The sequence below is a fragment of the Populus nigra genome, chromosome 10, assembly GCF_951802175.1.
Source record: "Populus nigra chromosome 10, ddPopNigr1.1, whole genome shotgun sequence".
Taxonomy (NCBI): Eukaryota; Viridiplantae; Streptophyta; class Magnoliopsida; order Malpighiales; family Salicaceae; genus Populus; species Populus nigra.
In genome coordinates this window covers 14306428-14328075 of record NC_084861.1, presented here as the reverse complement: position 1 = coordinate 14328075, position 21648 = coordinate 14306428, and the positions used below count along the sequence as shown (strand labels likewise).

At 32.2% G+C, this 21648-nt stretch overlaps 2 protein-coding genes across 2 annotated transcripts; one reads left to right on the top strand and one right to left on the bottom strand.

Moving 5' to 3' along the window:
- Window positions 1-4846: 4846 nt before the first annotated feature.
- LOC133704132 (chorismate synthase, chloroplastic-like) lies at window positions 4847-9362 on the bottom strand. The gene is made up of 13 exons (XM_062128887.1): window positions 9097-9362; window positions 8834-8984; window positions 8676-8752; window positions 8537-8595; window positions 8086-8169; window positions 7893-7985; window positions 7446-7526; window positions 6951-7082; window positions 6671-6773; window positions 6421-6515; window positions 6261-6326; window positions 5498-5582; window positions 4847-5252 (listed from the first exon to the last, which is right to left on the bottom strand). The coding sequence occupies exons 1-13, from the start codon at window positions 9236-9238 to the stop codon at window positions 5104-5106; spliced, it is 1317 nt and encodes a 438-aa protein (XP_061984871.1). The 5' UTR covers window positions 9239-9362; the 3' UTR covers window positions 4847-5103.
- A 5300-nt stretch (window positions 9363-14662) lies between these two features.
- Window positions 14663-19421, top strand: LOC133704940 (putative serine/threonine-protein kinase). The gene is made up of 5 exons (XM_062130006.1): window positions 14663-14983; window positions 17267-17382; window positions 18228-18438; window positions 18532-18769; window positions 19002-19421. The coding sequence occupies exons 1-5, from the start codon at window positions 14857-14859 to the stop codon at window positions 19261-19263; spliced, it is 954 nt and encodes a 317-aa protein (XP_061985990.1). The 5' UTR covers window positions 14663-14856; the 3' UTR covers window positions 19264-19421.
- The last annotated feature ends 2227 nt before the right edge of the window (window positions 19422-21648 follow it).

Sequence of the window (21648 nt, the reverse complement as noted above, 5' to 3'; positions counted from 1 at the left end):
GAATATCCACCCATTTTAATTACAATACAAAACATGATGATCTTGATTAGCGGATTGCTATGTTATAGGTCAGCTTATTAGACCAAACTACGACTTTTACAACTATACATTGTTAACAACGTTAATCTCAACCTTTTTCTACGTAGAAATTATAATCTCAAAGGGTGATGTCTAATCCAACATTCAATTTGTCACAGTCACCAAGTCAAAAGCAGCAAATGCAAAGCTCAACTAGACAAATTGATCCGCCGAACCAGGCTTTCTCATAAATCATGGACTCGTGACAGACCAAATTGCATGCATCACACCATAATCTTACTGCTTTAATTAACCACCCACCTTGTTGTGAGGGACAGCGTGGATTACAATATCTAATTATAAAGTCCGACCTTTTATCTTTTTTACAAATTAATTCTTAGTAATCATATGCCAAGCCCTATAATCCCCGTACTTAATTAGCCCGTAAATCTCTCATGTTTGGTCTGGCCCCATATGGCTGTAAAGCACTTTAGCATGAAGGTTAAGGAAAAAGAACCGTGGCTTTAGAGCTAAAGCAGCACATAAACATTGATAAAAAGCATGCATACATGAAGACATTAAAAAGGCAAATAAACGTTTGGTGCAGTGCTTCAGACATGCTTCTTCCTCCCTCAGTATGTCTTGTCATAGGCTCCTAGCTTGACGGTAGTTGGTGCTACCACCTGGTGCTTCAGACATGCTTCCTCCTCCCTCAGTATGTTTGTCATAGGCTCATAGCTTGATGGTAGTTTGTGCTACCACCTGTGAGTAGTCCCCGTGTCACGTAAAACCGCTTGTAAACGGGCTCCCGAGCAGGGGTGGTGATAGAAGATTTTAGAAAAAAATTATCACTAAGTTTAGTTCTAATAAAAGTAAATGATCATTAATTATATATATATATATATATATATAAATAGGCATAGTTTAGCTGTTGTTTACTCGATATTTGTTTAATAAAACAGGTTTGAGTTTTAATCAATATATATAAATTATTTAATTATTATGTAATGGTAAAGAGCCACTTCTCATTATGCAACTCAAAGCCCATATTCGAACCTCTTAATAAACCAAAAAGAAATAAATTTTATATAAAATCAACAAGCTAACTTTCATGACTTATCTTCTAAAAAAATCCATTTTTTATTATGATACAAGTATTATCCTCTAATATATATTTTAAAAGATTACCGTCATTCCTCTCTTTCTTTAGTTTGCTTTAAAAAAAAAAAAACACTTTTATAACAGTTTTTAAATATCTAATTTTGTTCACTTGTAGGATTGTTGTAAATTTTTTTAAAAGTTAAAATATAATTGTGATTATAGAAATGGAAAAACATAATTCTTTATATTTATAAATCTTAATTAAAATTTTTTTAATAATAATCTTAGTTTTAAAAAAAATATAAATATCAAAACTTATTGATCTTAAAAGAGTGGCATGGAATTTAATGATCATTTGTTTTTTTTAAAAATAAAATTATTTGTACTTTTTTCAAATTTGTTCGTGTTTTGTGCGATTAAACAGTACCATGCTCTCCCATATTCTGATGGAGTAACCTATCTTTCTTTAAGCGTGTAGAAACACACACACACACATGAAGATACGTCAAAAAAGCGCATACATTATCGCCCTTATCCATCACACTAGAAGAAGAAGAAGAAGAAAATATACTAATTATTTGTATTTGTCGGTGGTTGTGTTGAAAATACTGCTTAACCATAGATTTAATTAATGCATGAACAGCACTAAAGCCAAGTAGTTGATCAAATAAAGGGGCGTGGATCAACACGAACCGTTTGTTTAGGTGATTAGTAGGGACCATTAGAAAGTTAAATTCCTTGCTGAAATCCATTTTCTGGTGCAAAGTCCTTATTAATTAAGGATTGTAACATACAGGAGACTTTCATTTTTGTCATTCTTCCTGGTGCATTAATGTTTATTAAAATTAGGGTTTTGTCTGTCTGGTCACAGTCACACCCATCCTGCAAATTGTAGCCCATGACATGATATAATATAATTAATTAGCCATCCATTGTGAATTATGCTCTCTGTCCTTGTAATCTCTCTCGTATGTGACACACACACACACACACACACACACACACATATATATATAGTATATATGCTTCTGTCTCTTTCCTGTATTAATTATATATGATGTATAATATGTTTTTTTTTCTGGTGAAGAGTACTAGATGGAGACCTAACTTTATGAAGGAATCTAGATTATCTACTTTGTTATCATAATCGAATGGTTTATGCTTTGACACGATAGAGTATTAGACTCTTCCTTCATTTTTTATTCGCGCATCTTGCTTTATGGATTAGGATGCATGTTTGTATCGTCCAAAAAATGATAAATATAAAGCAAAAGCTGTGTTCATAATTGATGATCTTTTTTTTTTCCAGAAAATAATTATCTTAATATGATGATCACTCGTGCAACATGTCCATGCCTCCAGTGCCCAAGTATCGTTCCCGGCCCTTTAAATATATGCAACGCCTACAGTACTTTATATATGAACCTAGAGAGCTAGGTGCATGATGATTAGTACTTGTTAATTAACTTCATAAGCATGTGTGACAGAATAAAAGGAGGAAAATTATCCACATAAAAAATTAAGGAAAACAAAGCATATGTGATTAGTTGGGAGATTAAAATAAGTTGATTTGTTCAACAATATTAATTATGTATGACCTATGATCCTGATGGTCAAATCAAAGACGTATACTTTAGGGATGTAATTGAAAATGACAACAGCAGAAGGAAAACGTGAATGTTGTGGTCTTTCCCCGTCGCTAACCTTGATGGTTTTGCTTGTAACCTAGCACTTGGGGAAGTTTTAGATAAGCAATTAATGTAATAATATTATGAATTATATAGTAAAGTTTTATGTCCACCGTAAATCTGGCCTTTTTTTGCTAAAGTCTAGGCTATTCTAAGATCATGCAAGCAGTACTGAGTCATGTCCTTTACCTGCATATTGAAAGTGTTTCGAATTGATTTTTATCTTTATCATCATCATCATTATTATTCTTCTTCTTATTATTATTATTATTATAGGAAGACTCTTCTAACCTAGTTTTTCTGGGAAATAGACGTGTAACTGTCAATTAGGAACGTCTCATCACTCTCCCTATTCGAATGAATGTAATGATCAATGATAGAACATAATTTGTTCTAGAAATTAAAGGATGGGGTTAAAGCTGTGGAAAAAACAGAAGCCTAGAAAAGAGAAAAAATCACAGTTTTTTCCCCTCTTGGGGAGAGGGGATTCAAGTTTTTTTAAAAACAATAATTTTACAAGTAATATAAGAGATGATTTTGTCCGAAAAGGGCTATGCAATTAAAGACATACGTAATAAAAAAAAACTACGGATATATATAGGAGAGAGTATACAGCTCCAATATTTAAAAGTTCGGAAAAAAAATTTATTTTTTATATTTTTTGAATTGTTTTGATGTTTTCATTTTAAAAATAATTTTTTTAAAAAAAATATGTTAATGCATTTATAAATAAAAAAATCATTTTAAAAAATAATTGTTATCACGGTTTATGCCATTGCTTTCTTGACTTTGCTATGAAATAAATGTGTAATATCATAATTATTAAGGGATTTTTTAAATTGTGTTTCATATAATGTTTTTAGAAGATTTAAATTTTTCTCCGCTTAAATTTTTTTATTTTTAAATCGTTTTGATGTGTTGTGTTGATATTAAAAATAATTTTAAAAAATAAAAAATATATATATCATTTTAATATATTTTCAAATAAAAATATTTTTTTAAAAAATACAACTACTACATTAATATCAAACACCTTTAGTTGAAAAGCTTGACCTAACAAAGGCTAGTTGGATAAGGGTAGTGGCTAGCTAGCTTTCTTAAGGTGGTCCAACAGACAACAAACCCATGATGTAATTGGGTGAACTAATTAAGCCTACAGTCCTCCACTAACACTATCCATACCGAAAGTGATTGGCTTTGTTGAATGCTCCTTTGTCCATTTCATTCTACGCTAAAATGCAACAAAATACAAAATGATATTCATCAATTAGAAACGCGTTTCAAGCAACAGTTCTAAGCTCCAAGTTATTTTCATTTTCGGTCTTTGATAATTAGATACTAAAATAAAATTTACTACCTTTAATTAAATACTAAAATAAAAAATTTAATATCAATTCACTTTTATTTTTATAAATAACTTCTGCCAAGTAAATAGGCATTTAGCATAAACTATAAAAGATTGCTTAGCACCGCATAAAAATGTTTCTCCTACAGTACTTTATACACATCCAATATACTCTTCGTATACATTATTCCTGAATCATATTCTCCCTCGAAGGATTTTCCCAAATCAGAGTTTTACCAAAAGCTACTTAGTTATGCTCTTCCTCCTCGCAGGTTAGAGGAGATTAGGGTCACTCTACAGGGAGATGCATCAAGATCCTTTGATCAAGAGCGTGCTCAAGCGCTTAATCCCTCTGTTGCTATAGTTTTCACAAGCATGGAAGCTGGATTATATCGAGGCTATCCATTGCAGAATCTCCTCTCAAAACCTTTTTCATCCCTACAGTTGAAGCTTCTAAACAGTTTTAATCGATACATGGCAAACAAATCGAGATCAAGATTTAATTTTATCTCTAACCAGCATTTTTTGTCGTGCAAGAATATAACTTCGACAACACAAAATCCAATCTATAAATCGCTTAATCAGCTTCCAGAAAGAAGGATATGACAGGATCTTGGTCCTTTCAGCTGATCTATGCGAATTTTATGAAAGCTTCAATTTATACAAAAAGCAAAATAAATAAATAAACGAGAGAGAAAAAAAAGTTCACTAGTTTCTTTGATTATACAGATGTCTTTATTGATAATTATTAAATAATAGCGGATATCTGCTCAAGTTTTGCCATGAGAGAAGAAGCGTTAAGCAATTTTAGATATTACAACAACATACTCAAGTAAACAAGAAAAACAAAATTTAACTTGTAATTCCACACGTCTTAGCAAGGAAACTTTGTTGTGAACCTTGGTAGCACTAATATAGAACTGAAAAATATGTTACAGCAACTGTCACCTTTCATACAGATGCGTTGGCTGCCTCAAGTCTTGGCATTGTCAAGGGTTCTTGTAGGTCTGGATTGATGGGAAACAGGTAACTTTGTGAGTATTGTGCCATCAACTGGTCCATCAGCACCAAGGCTACCATAGCTTCCACCATTGGTACCGCTGCATTACCATCCCAAACAAAAGCATACTCTTAAGAGAAAATTTATCTTTCACTATCAAACGAGAAAACATACATGAGTAAACATTGGTTCTCTTCAATTTTCCTTAATGATGATAATATATAGCCTACAAGCCCACTCCAGCTAGTTTAATATTGAGGATTGCTTTGGTTAAGATTGATCAAATCAAAGTTCTAAAATATTTCTCAAATATTTGAAATATCATCCTACTATCCGAGGACATACCTCGTGGGACAACACAGGGATCATGGCGACCACGAGCTATTAGTTCTATCTCCTTTTTATCTCTAGTAACTGTATGTTGCTTCCTCTGCAAAACCAGCACACAAAATAAATATGGAATATGGAATAAACTACATGCAAATATTTGAAAAGTATATTCAAATATACGAGCATAGCTTAATGAATCAATAAGAGTAGTAGAAGCATAATATGTGAAAAACAATCTGGTACTTCCTGGCAAATCTTAAGAAACCTGAAAGAGCAGCAACTGTTTGCTGTTCATGACATACATGTAGGCAGAGGGTGTGCATGTGGTTCCAAACTATCAGTCCTTGCTAGAAAATCCTAAGATAGGGTTAACACACAGAGCACATGAAAAGGTATGGACCTTTAACTAATATGATCTTTCTTCCATTTTTCAATGACTTAATGGTCACAAATATCCAAGGCCAACTTCTGCACATCGAAACTAAATCCCTCCTAATCGGGTCTAGGCAAGCCTGGGCTGGTGCATTCATGGAACTCTTTCTTGCATCCTCATTTTGGATTTGAATCCAGGATGATTATATTGAATTAACACCCAATCCCAGGCTCATGGGTATGGTGAAAAACATGGTAAACCACCTCAACCAAACAGAATGGGTACAAATATGATCATAAAGACATGATCTTTGCATCAAGAAAATTTGCATCTTAAAAATAAATTGCTAAGCATACACATAAATGCATGCACGAATATTGGTGCGCGTAGATAGATCAAACTTACTCCTATTGTAGATGTTGGCTTGAAAGCTATTCTCAAGTTTATAATTTCACCGTTTGATATTCCTCCCTGATCACCAACAGAAGTGTCAAAAGTGATGCTCATCAAGGGATACATCTTTACCAAAATTAGAAAAAGATCCAGAATCAAATCAAACACGCACCTGTATTCCACCAGATCGATTTGTTCTTGTTCGTATTCTTCCATGTTCATCTGTGTAGAACTCATCATTATGTTCGCTCCCACTCAAGAAAGTACCTGCAATGATTTTTATCATAGATTAAGACTTGGAATTGGCTTAAATATAGCAAAATAGAAATGCAAAGAGCATGGTAGCATCCTAAGTATATCACTACGAATCACCAAATTTGATTGAAAAACTTAGGTGCCAGATGCATATAATAGTTTTCAACCTGCAAATCCACTCCCAAATTCAAAGCCCTTCGTTGCAGGTAGTGACATAGCAGCTTTAGCAAGCTCAGCTTCAAGTTTGTCAAAGACTGGTGAACCAAGCCCCTGGCAAACAATTACAGATTTTAATAACAGGCAAAGATTGTGCTATAACAAGTCATAAGAATGAGCCTTGGATTTTTAGGATCTAGAAACTTCTTTGAACAATTCAAAACCTGACAAAGAAACATCATGCACATTACATGCATGCTGCATGAGGATAGAGAGAGAGTCGATTCTTACACGTGGTGCATTCCTTACAATACACGTGACCACACCACCAACAGAATCCCCTTTCACTCGGACAGCATCAATGGCGGCTATCATCTTCTCTGCATATTCAGGATCTGGACATCTGACAATATTGCTCTCTATCTGTTAAGGTGGCATATTCGCTGGGTCAGACTAAGTGCAGATAATAAGTCAGTCAAAAACTAAAGGAAGCCAATTAATAAAAATCTCCAGAACTACACTTTCCGATTTATAAAATGTTATTACTTCCCAGACAAACTTTCAGAAGTCCAAATATAATTTTACAGTTGTTGAAGTATTGTAACACTTCAAGCAACAAATCAAGGCACTCAGATTTGTGGGAGGTTCTTGCTAAAAAGGACTCTTCCACTAGCAAAACAAGACTGACATCCCAGAAATATGGAGAAACTTCTTAGTCTGCTTCTCACATGGCTAATGAATCCCAAAATAAAAGTTCTTCGAAAAAACATACTACAGCATTCGTACCTGATCAAGTGAAAGAGAGTCATGATTAACCACTCCTTCAGGAAGTACAAACTTGTGGACTTGAGAGACATAAGCAAGAATCTGAAGACAAAACAAATGTTAAGGGAAAATACAATGAAAAAAGAAAAAATACACTCTTAGAATAACTGCGTTTTTTTTTTTCTGATGATAAAATCATTACAATTAAGTGAACTTATTTAAAGACGTTTAAAATCTATTACCATCCATCAGACATTTGGAAACAAAAATTAAAATCCCTAAGATAGCAACATTTATGCAGGGTACTTGAGCATTATCCATACAAGTAACACAAAAATCAAACATGCAAGTGAGCTATAAAACTGACAGGCCCAATAACCCAAAGATATAATCATTTGTCCTCAACAGGGAATCGAAACAAAAATGAAAAGAACAAGTTTTTCTACACCCAAGAGTTAATAAACACACCTCAGTTCCTGCATATAGCTTAAGAATTTTCTTTGCAACAGCTCCAGCGGCAACTCTTCCAATTGTTTCTCTTGCTGAAGATCTACCCCCACCCTTAAATTAGAATCCAAATAAACTAGGTCACACTTGCATTTCACAACAACACCAACAGTATCTTTATAATTAGAGACTACATATTGCTTAAATACACTACCTGAACTGATCTAACACCATACTTCATGTCATAAGTCGCATCTGCATGTGAAGGCCTGTAAGCAACAGACATTTCATTGTAATCCTGAAAATTCAACAAAATAGGAATGAGACCTTCTCAGCTCCTTAGAAACTACAAAACAAATTGCCAACCAAGAAGTACATGTGCCTTTCCAAGTAAATAGACACCCTATTACTTATTTCATTCCGCAGCTTTCAAATTAAATCCAGAGCCTCAACTTCTTTTAGCAACCAAATATACATGCAGTCACCATCATAGCGTACACAGAAGAGTAACATTTTGAAAATCCTAGGAAACATTCTTTAAGGCTACAATCGCATAATCATTCTGCATCCATCATAAATTTTGCCAAAAACACACTCTATTTTTACCCTTTTCAGCTAAATTAACCACCGAATATATGCAATGCCAAATTTCAATAAATACTCACAAATCCTCTCTGATCAGTATTTGGCACAAATACATGAATAGGCGTCCCGGTAGTCTGTCCTGCAGTTAAAACACCACCAACAGATCAGCACATCAAAAACCAACACCAGCAATACAAAAAAAAAAAAACTAAATAAAACCTTCAGAAACACCGGAAGATATTTTGCAGGTATCCGTCTCTTTTCTTGGAGTCGTAATTCGGCTCTGACCAGGCCTCCTGTACACAACGTACAACTACTTTCAGCCACAAAACAATGCACACAAGTAATTCTTTAAGAAATCCTTGAGAAAAAAAAACCTTCTGTCTAGATCAAATTGCATGTCAGATTCGGAGAGCGGGATGCGCGGAGGACATCCGTCGATTATACAACCAACACCACCACCGTGTGACTCACCAAATGTTGTTACTCTAAAATTATTCCCAAATGTGCTCCCCGCCGCATTTATTTCTACAATTCAATGAAATTAACTTAACTTAGTTGTCAAGGTCAGTGAACCTAAATTAATATTTTAAAAAAAAAGACAGGGAGAGATTAATTGAATGAGTAAGGTTGTCGTTACGGAGTTTCTTTGGAAGACGTGAGCGGGAGGAGATCTGAACGGAGGAGAATGAGAGTTTACGGAGGTGGGCGGACGAGAGCGAAGCGGTATCGATTCTTGAGGAATCGAGGAAGGACTTGGAAGTAAGGGTAGAAGAAGCCATTGATTGATCTCTCTACTAAACTGAATGAGAGGGAGAGATAGATTGGCTTATTGATGGAAGAGCAAATTGGGTGGAGTTTTGTTAGAAGTGGTTTGTTGGCTGTAGTTGCTTATTTTGATGTCTTAAAAAAAAAAAGAGTCAGTAGCCACCAACCCTGTACTCTCAGAAATATCTCGGTGACCGTTTGTCACTGATGTTGATTTTTATTTTCAAATTTTAAATTAATTATTTTAAAATTATTTTATATTATTTTGATATATTAGTGTAAAAATAAATTTTAAAAAATAATAAATAAATATTTTAATATATTTTTAAATTAAAAAAACCTTAAAAAATAATTTTTACCCTTTAGTGCTCGTGGATAATTAGAGATATTTTTTAAATTTATTTTAAAGATAAAATATAAAAATAAAATTCATATACCATCAAAAATTATAATAATACTTTTACTTATTATTTTTTTATTTTATTTAACTATTTAATTTTTAAAAAAATATATATATTATAGAGTGTTGAGTAATGTGGTCCAATGGTTTTTAAAAAAAAATTTGATTTTTTTGTTTTAAATTAATTATTTTTAAAATTTTTTATTATTTTGATATATTGATGTTAAAAATATATTTTTAAAAAATAATATGCATTATTATTCTAAATGGTTTTTTTAAAAAATAATAAAATATTAATAGTTACTTGTTAGCAATATAAAATTTCTCCTCTTTTTCTCTCTATGCGAGAAGATTTTCCCTTTTTTTCTTTTTATAAGTTATTGGGTAGGTGAGCAGATAGTGGGGAGGGGATGGGAAGACCACGGCCCAATCACAAACAACCATACAAATCTGGTTGGTGGTGGAGTAAAAATAAAAACGAAAAAGAAAAAAATCGATAAAATAGGATTTATTATTATTATTATTATTATTATATTACTTGGTTATTATACATTAAAATATGAACACTTGAGTAGAAAAGGAAAAGTGAAAAGATATCACTTGTATAAAGAAAACAACACCTTATTTCCTAACTCAATCAATCAGGTCTTGCATTTAATAGATTTTATCAAGAATTTTTTGATTATAAATTTAGAAGATTTTTGGAACTGAAATTTACAGGAATTCAATACAATTTAAAACGGATATAATAGACAAGGTCTTCCCAGTAAAATACACAGCCAACTACCAATTCCTGAAATTAAAAAAAAACAAGAAAAAAGAATCAATTAGGTAGTAGTTGTGGGTCCTTTGGCGTTGACCAATCGGGTTTCAATCTCAGCTGGAAAGAGCTACCAACCTCCAATTCGTCCACACTACCACCACGTGAGGACTTGTCAGATGGTCAGTCAGATGGCTCCCCAGGTTCGGTTGTTCTGTTTCATGGAGACGCGAGCTTATCTGGTAGTGTAGTCGCGGGTACTTTTCAAATAATTTTTTATATTAAAATACAAGTTAATAATATTTTTTTATTTTTTAAAAATTATTTTTAATATCAGCATATCAAAACAATCCAAAACAGACAAATCATATTATATTTTAACAAAAAAAATAAATTTTTTTAAAAATACAAGTTGAACCGCTTTACCAAACATTACCATGATGCTTCTCAATTCTCGGCTTTCTGGGCTGCAAGAACACGACAGTAGACACTCAGAGATAATAGCCTCCACTCTCCAATCCCTCCCTGCTTTAGTGGGTTGATCAGATCTGTGTCATAGAAAGGGTTGGTTATATCACTTCACAGTACGATTACATGAATATACAATGAAGCGAGTAAGATCATGACTGTAAGCATAAACAATCAATTATTATTTCAATGTTTATGATTTTAAAACTTCATAATTTCCGCATTCATATAAATATATATTTTTTTAAAATATAAATAAAAATATATCTGGATCCATGAAAAATCCTTTAAGAGATGAAACCTCGGTACGAAAGAAAAACATGTAGCTTAATCACTTTTAAAAAAAAAAATCAATTAAAATTTTAGTTTTAGTATTTATTAAAATATTTAAAAGCTCGTTTTTCTAAGACACCTCAACAAAAGCATTCGCCCATAATGACCTTTTAAGGCCGAAGTGAGCAGTCAACAGAAGCTTCGGCCCAAAATGTCATCGGCCTGTCTTGTATTGGGCCAAAGCCTGAAATGCCTGGCTCTATTCGTGAAGCACAAATCGAAACACGTATTGGCCCAAACTAGACTTCTCCCGGTTTTTTTTTTGTTTTTTTTATTGTTGACGCTTATTAGAGTGTGGTTCAAGAAAAAGGATGGTTCGTTCATCCATTAGTATTTTCATTTTATACGGACCTGGGAGACTATATAAAGGAATATAGGATTTATCAGAAATAGTCTATCTTCCACGCTTCTAGTCCAGTTCAGGGCGCAGGTTTCAAGCCTGGCCTGGAAAACAATGCATGCCCAGTCGGCACGTGACTATGGCAGCCGAGAGAATGCTCTGTTACTCTTCTTTTCAGGTTTCAAAGTTCAAGACTACAAGCTACTCCATCTAGAACCAGAAGCGCTGTGACTAGGTCTCTACTGTATAGACAGACCTTACTAGTTACTTCTTCTTTTCAGAGTGCGGTCTCCGAACACAACTTACGGGTTGGTTTGTTACGGGGTGGGGTTATTTTTAAAATATTTTTTATTTTAAAATAATATTTTATTATTATTTTAAAAAAGAATAATTAAAAAAAAAACACAATTATATGATACTCCCAACCACTCTGGGATGGTTTTTGATAGCTTGCTAGATTTCTCAATTATCGATGACAGGGAAGCTTTTAAAATTATAGCAACAGGTAGTATAATTTTTTTAATATAAAAAATTACTCAAAAATTACTTGTATTTTTTAATATAAAAATAATATTGAACTCAAAATATAATGCATTCTAGATGATATTTTTTACATTGATATGGTTAGAAATTTAATGATATTTTGTTTCCAAATATTAAAAAGATGATGTGTTGAATAGACTTTAATTAATTTATTAAATCCATAATCTGAATTATGAGACTTTGATAATCTTATAAAAAAATCAAAATCAATTATAAAAATCAATTCTTAATTAGCCTAATATTAAATGAAAAAAATATATTAAATTAAAAAATGATAGAAAAACTATATGAGTCAACCTAAATTAAATTATCAAACTTGAGACTTAAATTATAAAACCAGGACAATCTCATAAAACAAGTTTAAAAATATACGAAGCTCAATTTCTATTCAATCTAATATTAAAAGATAAAATTAAAAAAAAAACTAAAAAAAACTCAAGTCAACTCAAGCTAACTGTTAAACTGTAACACGGTTCATGAGACCAAAATAAAACGATTATGAGCCCATATCCAATAGATTGAATTTTAAAGGTTGAAATTAAGAAATAAAAACTAAATCAGCGAGATCAAGATAACTCTACGCAAAACAAATTGAAAAAAAATCATGAAGTTTAATTATCAAATAACCTAATATTGAAGAATAAAATTGAAAAAAAAACTTAATAAAAAAAATGAAGTTGTTGTAGGGTGAAATTAAAAAAAAGATACTCAATTAAAACATGAAAAAATGATATAAGTCAATTCAGGTTAATCTGCAATACCCGGGATCCGGGTTATGCAACTAGAATAATTCCACATAAAGTAAATTAAAAAAAATCAACTAAAAAAAATAAAATCAATTTAGATTAATATGTTAATCTCGCAATTTGAATCTTGAGATTAAAATAAATTTATTAAAATAAAATAAATTTATTTTTAGTAATTTAGCCTGTTTTGTTATTTTCTTTGGAGTTACTGTTTGGACGAGGATTCCTGGGTTTTTGGACAAACATATCAGATCCAATTCAATTTTTTTTCCGTATAGGTTTCTACAGAATCTAGCTTTTCAACACGATCGTGAAAACATTATTTACGTCAAAAATAAGAAATTTATAAAAAAAATTACTTTATACAATCTGATTTGAGATTTAAATTCTAACAGTGACATCGCAGCCATCAAAGCCCTACCACATCAAGCTGCCATGAATATGGCTAGTTGAATAGGTGTCTCCACCACACTGTGTCTATGCATCGAATAGAATCGAAATAGTTTAGAAGGACCGTAAACTTAAAGACCGCAACAGGACTACTCGTTCTCTAGTAAAAAATCTATCATGACCTTCAGTTAAACCCAAAAGGAAAGAAAGAAAAGAAAAAACAGAGAGATCAGGCGTCAGGGCAGCAGCATCTGTGAGTGACGACGCCCTATTCGTTCAAAGGACCGAAGCAGAATTGGAGCGGGAAATCCTCTTCGGACGAATGGAAGGACGCGACAAGCTCATGTTTCTTGACTCGGCCATGGTTGTCTAAAATCCAATACTGTAGAACTTCCTTGGACCTTGACCGATCACTATACACCCTTTGACCGGCCGTCGCCGATTAATAATTAAGGTAGAATATCTGCTCTAAACTATTTCAAATCAAAGCCCCTGGTCAGAAATTTTAGCTTACACAGACCTGGTCGCTTCTATTTTCCTGGTTTCCTTGTTCAAGTGGAGCAAGAAAGAAAAATAAAAATGTCATCAGAGCAATAATGCAGCAGCGACAGATGCATCCCCTATCACCAACGTTTCATCTCATGAGAGTGAAAGTCGTCTCGGGCTGTTTAATTAATAAACCATGAGAGGCATAAATATATTTAATTGATGCGGCGCAATCAATTGGTTCTAGTATGACTTCACATAAGGAGGATATCATTAGGTACGTAAATTTGTAATTTAATTGAAAAATCATAAAAGAGGTATAAATATATTTTATTGGAGAAGTGAAGATGAAAATATAAAAATAAATATGTTTCAGAGTAAAATCTTATCATTTCAGAACAAAATAATATAAAAATATATTTTATTTATTTAAATTAAAAAATAATATAAATTATGTATTAATATCTCATTCAATAACTTGTTAATCAATCAATCAGAAATTCAAATTCAAATTTTACTTGACATAACTGAGCAGAAAACAATGGATCCACGGTGAAAACTTCAAATCCTAGGAGTCCCTGTTTAAAATTAGTAAACAAACTTTACCTAAGAATTTCCATAATCAAAGTTTCGAGTTTTTCACATGGAAATTCGTGTTGCTGAGGCAATCGCTTATTTCTCTCTTAATTTTGAGAATATATTTTGATTTTAATTTAAAGAAGTCAGAAGACCAAATGCATGTCTAACAAAACAGGCATCTCCAACTCACAACGCTGCCGGGCGCCGCCCCACCAGTCCATGGAACTGGATCCAGCAGTGGCGTCAACTGATGTGAAAAATTGACAACTGATCTGAAACAATTATTTTTTTTTTTAAAAAAAACAGTGCATTGTTGTTTAATGGTTCCACTCTACCTAAAGAAATAAATGTTGTTGAATTATCCAAAGATTCCCAAGTAAATAAAACCCTTTCCTTCCCTTGCTAATAAGTCTCCAGCACTGACACGTGAACCTTCCACCATTATATATCTCCTCCTCCTCCTCCTCCTCCTCCTCCTCCTCCTCTCTCCTTTCCTTCATTCGTATGTGGATTTCTTAGGGTTATTCAACTTCTATTGCTATTTATCAACTAGACATATAGAATAATTATTGTCAAGTTTGGGAAGGATGAAAAACAGCAGTTCCAAGCATCGAAGCAGAAGCACGTTTAGAAGCATGAAGAGGCTCTCCTTCTCTTGCTTTAGATGCTTCTCTTCTTCGTCTGACATCCCCACAGACAATGCACTAATGCAAGGTATTAACTCTTCATTTTGGAATCTTAGCTACTTCTTTTACTCCTTTTTTTCTTCTGATGCTACAAGATTTTTAAAGCAGCGTTGCATTGAAGTATCTAGTGCAGATAAGTCTATTTAATAAGTAATTAATAAAAGAAAGCTTGTCCTAGAGTTTGCATCCCTGCAAAGCTTGTCCTAGTGTTTGCATCCCTGCAACTATATAATCACGAAGGCAAGTTACATTTGGGGTGCCTGGCGGGGCTTAGACCTGTTTGTTTACACGTACAAGCCGTGCTTCTTAAAAAAAATTATTTTTTATATTCTTGTATGGATTTTATCAAAATTAATTTTAAAAAAAATAAAAAAATTATTATTTTAATATTTTTAAAATAAAAAATAAATACAATCTTGCGTATGTGGTTGACAATATTAATTCTCTTATCTTTTCTCGTAGCATTGCTCCTATAACACCAGGCCTAGCTATTGCTACTGTAGTCTATTTTACTGAAACGAAAAGGTCATGACAGTGTAGAGTTGATGATTAAGAGTATGTTTTTTTGTTTTTTAAAATATTTTTTTATTGAAAATATATTAAAATAATATTTTTTTAATTTTTAAAATTTATTTTTATATTAATATATTAAAATAGTTTTAAAATATTAAAAAATAATTTAAAGTAAAAGAAATTTACAAAAACACTTTTACACCCAAAAATAAACGTGCTTATATATTGGCCGTGTAGGTTCATGAAATTCAATAGCTGTGTACTTGTGTCACGATAAAACCATGGTTCAAAAAAGAGTCCTGGTTGACTATTTGATGTTGAGAATTTTACATCTCCGTACTTTTCGAATTTGGCTAGTTTATTTATATTAAGAGCTTGTTTAGAGTATTGTAACATAGTTTTCAGATCTGGTATTAGGTTCGGTTTAAAGTTTGAATTTTAGATTTTGATTAGATTATCAAATTATTTGGGTCATTTTTTTAATTAAAAAACATTATTTTAGTAAAAAATCAAAAATCAACAGGTTGCAACTGAATTTTTTACCGGGTCACATCCGGTTTTTCTTCACATTTTTTCTTCAACTTGACCTGGTTCCATCCCCGGGTTGGCCGGGTCCTGAGTTGAACCGCCGGGCCGGACCGAGTTTCAAAACTATGATTGATAATATTGTTTTTTAATATTTTTTTATTTTAAAATATATTAAAATAATTTTATTTTTTTATTTTGATATTAATATATTAAAATTATCTAAAAACACAAAAAAAATTAAAAATCAAAATTTATTAAAACTCAAATGCAGATACAGCCTTCGACGTAGCTATAACACTTTATTAGAAGTCAATTTCTCCACTTTCTATATTAATTTGATGAAGTTTTAAAAAATGATTTCGCAAGAAAGAAAAAGAATTAGCCAAAAGAGTTTTCATATATATGGAAACACACTTTACAAAACATCTCTCTCTTCTCCAAAACATTATTACAATTTTTATATGTTAAATAATTATATTTAATATCATATATGTTATATAAACTTAAAACAAGTAAAATATAAATAAATTATTTTGTAGTTTATTTTTTATGATATTGTTAAATATTAAAAAAATAATATATTTTCTATAAAAATCATTTTAAAAAATTTATTTTTCAACAAATAAATCATGAGGAGCTTATGTGACACCTACATGAAATTCATGTAAGTTATTAAGAGTTCGTTTGTAATTGTGGTAATAGTTGTTTTTCAAAAAAAATTTTACTTTGAAAATTTTTTAAATAATATGTTTTTTATTTTTAAAATTTTATTTTTGATATCAGCACATCAAGACAATATAAAAATATAAAAAAAATTAATTTTTTTTTCAAAATGCTTTTAAAAACAAAAATAAATAGGCTATAACTTTGCAACACATGTAGATCCCACGAGTAAAATTTCAAATTCTAATTTTATCATGGTTGGGGTGAGAACTGTACCAACGAGAAAGTCCAAAAGTAACCAAGGATTTGATGGTGTTTTAACCAATAAATTTAAATGTAGAATATTAATAATCTCGAGGAGCTAACCATGTAATGAATTTGAACCAATATTATTAATGTTGTTGTTCGTGAAAACATTAGCTATGTGTTTTTAGCTAAGTCTTCCATCCTTTTATATTTAAGTTGCCGTTACATGTTAATGCAACCTCGTGGCTCATGATAAAATTAATCTTTCTTATTATTACGAGTATTTTATTAATTCTTGCCTCCTTCTCTCGTGATCTAATTAATGAACTATTTATTACTCGTGGTAATTAATTAATTATAGGTTTGCAAGTTCTTCAAAATGTGCATGCTTTCTCGTTTAATGAGTTGAAAGTCGCCACCAATGGATTCCGTTCATCAAATAAAATTGGGGAAGGCGGATTTGGCTCTGTATATAAGGTAAATATATAAGTCCAATCATATTTACTATGATTTAAAACACAATTAGTGAGCATGCTAGCTCGTACGTAGTTCGTCGTTTGCCTGTGAATTTCAAGAAATTCAATCTGAAAACTAAAAGAAATATGAGTTTTTTTTTATTAATTGGCTGAATTTCTTTCGATTTTAATTTCTTTTTGATCGGAAATAATGTTAAATATAATTTCATTTGTTAGATTTTAATATTTTAATACTCAATATCATATTGTTGAAGAAATATGTCCAGTGAAAGGAAAGAATCATATCCTAAATGATTTTTTAAGGCTGTGTTCAGAAACAAAATAAAAAAAAATTAATTATCTCTTTTTCAAGATAAAAGGCGGTTTAATAACAAAGAAAACTCATGCTTGGGTCTGGTAGCCAACTCCTTTTCCCTCTTAATACAGGGACCATTTTGTAGATTATAAAAATGTGGAGACCATATTGTAAAACATGAGTGTAAGTTACATAGAAATGCCCTGAAACCGTTGGAAAAACGACATCATTTTGCACTAGAAAGTAGCCAAAAAACTTTCTCATCCCTCCCCTCCTCTGACCTCTCTGCATAGAGGAACTATTCTGTAAGTTATAAAACATCAGGAACCATACTGTAAATCAGGGAGAATCTACAAAAAATTACTCAATTTTGTTGTAAAACGATCTTGTTTTGCACTCCAAAACAGTAAAGAGGCGTATTTTGCACACCAAAGCAGCTTCATTGTTCCATTAAAGAATTTTCTTAATCTGGTAAGATTGTTTTGTTGATGATATGTTATGTTGTAAGATTGTTTTGTTGATGATATGTTATGTTTGTTGGGATTTAAAAGGGAATCCTGCAAGATGGGAGAATGGTTGCCGTCAAAATGCTTTCTGCGGGATCAAAACAAGGAGACAGGGAGTTCATCTCTGAGATAGCTTCAGTGTCCAATATTAACCATGAAAATCTTGTTAAGTTACACGGTGGATGCATTGATGGTCCTTATAAGATTCTCGTTTATGACTACATGGAAAACGACAGTCTTGCTCAAACTTTGCTCGGTAAATCTTCTGATTAATTCTTATATTGATTCCATCCAATACCAATTTTCTACAATGACCAATTCATTTGTTGTGATTCTGCTTAAATTCCAGGTTCTGAGGAAAAAAGAGCCAACTTCAGGTGGGAAACAAGGAGAGAGATTTCGTTAGGCATTGCTCAAGGTCTTGCTTATATTCACGAGGAGATTAAGCCCCGTATTGTGCATCGAGATATAAAAGCGAGCAATGTACTCTTGGATCAGAATTTGTGTCCGAAAGTTTCAGATTTTGGTCTCTCTAAACTATTTCCTGAAGATTTTACTCATGTCAGTACACGAGTGGCTGGCACATTGTAAGTGCATTTTTCACCTTTTCCTCTTATCAAATATCTTGCTGGGTTTATTGTTTGAAAGATTATGACACGAACATGGTTCATGTATATATGTCGAAGCCATGTGACTATTTCTGTTCATGTAAATCAAGATTTTCTGATTGGTCGTTGTAATAAAATATATCGTAGACACTGTCTATTTTGTAAGAGTTCTGATTGATGCTATATGTTGAACTGTCTTTTGTTGTAAAAGGGGATATCTTGCACCGGAATATGCCATTAGTGGCCGTTTGACCCGGAAAACAGACGTGTACAGTTTTGGAGTGCTACTTCTTGAAATAATCTGCGGGCGAAAAGCTGTTGATTTCGATCCAGAACTTGGAGAACACTACCTGGTGGAGAAGGTATTACTGTTTTTTACAAGCTGCAAACAGCAGTCCTTGTCTTATAAAATAGAATACGCTCTATATATTATTGGGCAACGCCTAGTAATTTTTATTTTTTTATTTTTATGAAAATCTAACAAAAATCATGACGGCCAAAGATTCAAAAGCTCAAATCATATCAATGTAAAGATCTGTAACTGTAATATCTTTTTGTCTAGATTGGATCATCAATGTATTAATAACAGATCTTTACATTGATTTCAGTTGATATAACTATTCAGTGATCACTTGAAACTAATGCAATTTCATTTTTTTTAATAAAAAATTCATGAATTTACTAAATGTTTTCTCAATCAAGCAATAAAACAGATCACATCTCTATAAATTGAATAATTATATTAAGCAGGAAAATGAAGAAACAAGAGGAAATCTATGTTTCTCCACATAGATTATTCCATCTTGTAGTTTATAAAGAGGAATTTAATTGTTTTATATTGAAAAATGAGAAATCACATGAATTTCAAATTACTAATTAATAATTTTATTGATTGAAATTGAAGTATGCGTGTTTGGTGACGTATTGTAATATATTATTTATTTTAAAATATATTAAAATAATATTTTTTTTATTTTAATATCAATACATCCAAATTATAAATATTTCACGGGCGATCTAATCAGAATTTTCCCTACAAGTTGAGGACTTTTAAAAGGTATACCCAATCTAATAAATGCAGGCGAGTGAATTGTATAGTTGTAATACGAGCAAACTACACGTACGACCCACCTGTTAATCAGTCATTTGTTTACTTCCCCGCTTGCTGGCTTCCCGCACTGTTTTTTCTCCCCTTCCCACCGCTTCCTCCTCCACTCGGCCCAGTTTCTCCTCCATAGCCAGCACTCCATAACCTTTTTTATTCGACGGGATTTCCCCAACATAAAAAAAAAAAGGACACCAGACCGCTCTGTTTACACAAGGAAACACCAGATATTAACTTCATTTTAATTATATTATTCCCACTAATCAATGTATTTTGTTCTGGAGGTGAGAATATGTTGTTAATCTTGATAAATCTTCCATTGATATTTAACGAGTTGTTTTTTATTCCATGGTTATATGATATTTAATCGGAGTTTGGCTGGAAGAGAAGACGGGCAAAGAAGAAGATGGTAGACAGCGTTGATCTATTAACATGTGCCCATGTATTTTGTTTATATCACAATCATACCATTCATTCTCTTGTATTTGACTATTTGTTGCTTTGGAGCGAAGATGATGAAAGTCAGCAGTGCTCGTTGGAATATTTGAACACAATTTTTAATTAATTACCATTATTGCTTGAAATCAAAAGGGCCATTGTGGATTTTATTTTCTTCCAAACTCCAAGAGTTAATAAATGATTATCGTTACAATCCCACCAACCACATTGCTGTGCTGGGCCTGGCTGTTCTTTATTTTCTTTACATGGTCAAAAGGGGCCTGGCTGTTTAAGTTAATTATGGGAAACATGCTAGATTAGCCATTGAACGTGCTAAGTCTGCTCTGATGGTCTGTTCGATTTGCTACTGAAATCATGTTTTGGACAATGATTCATGCAGGCATGGCAAATGTACAAGACAGACAACCTTCTAAAACTAGTGGATCCGATGCTAAATGCCGACTTCTTAGAAACAGAAGCTGTTGGATTTGTAAAGATTGCCTTGCTCTGTGTACAAGAGAAATGTGGGCTTCGACCAAGTATGTCAATGGCAATCAAGATGATGAGAGGTGAAATCGACGTCAACAACATGCAAATAACTCAACCAGGATTCATCATCGACATCATGGACGTTAAAATAGCCCGTAAATCACAGAGCTCAATGCAAAGCATCACAAATAGGTGCCGACCTCGGCTACACCCTTTGTGAATAGATGCACTTTGTTTCGTTTTGAAGCACGGTGCTTCCGTAGCTGTTCTTTTTTTTCTTGGGCCTTGAAAACCGTTGCTTGTAAATTGGACTGAAACAATGAATCAAGGAGGAAAGAGCTTTTTAAAGGTGTTGTTTGTGAACTGGATCGAATCCAATCTCTTGAAGATGTTGTTTCTTTTTGGTCCTTTGGGCCCCTCTTGTCATCAAAAACCCCCAAGAAAAAAGCCTTTTATCCTGCGTTGACCTGATGGCTTTTTCTAAATATTTATATTTTTAATGTAGGATGAAATGTAGCCTTGATCAACTTGCTTTTTCTTTGTTTTGTTTTTTTTTCTAATTAACTTTATAAGTCTATCAATATTTAAGAATCAAGGAGGATTATCTTAACACAAACCCTTTTATCAAATTAAATTTTTCCTTGTTCGTTTAATTTATTATTTGTCTAGGATTTTAAACCCACAAATAAAAAAGTTATATAAAAGAGAAAAATACCTAATAAAACATACTTTATTCTCAAAATTTTTATTGTTTTTTATTTTTGTAATTTAGTATCATTATCCATAATAATTAAGCTAAAGCATTAATTTTCTTCCAACATCCTTG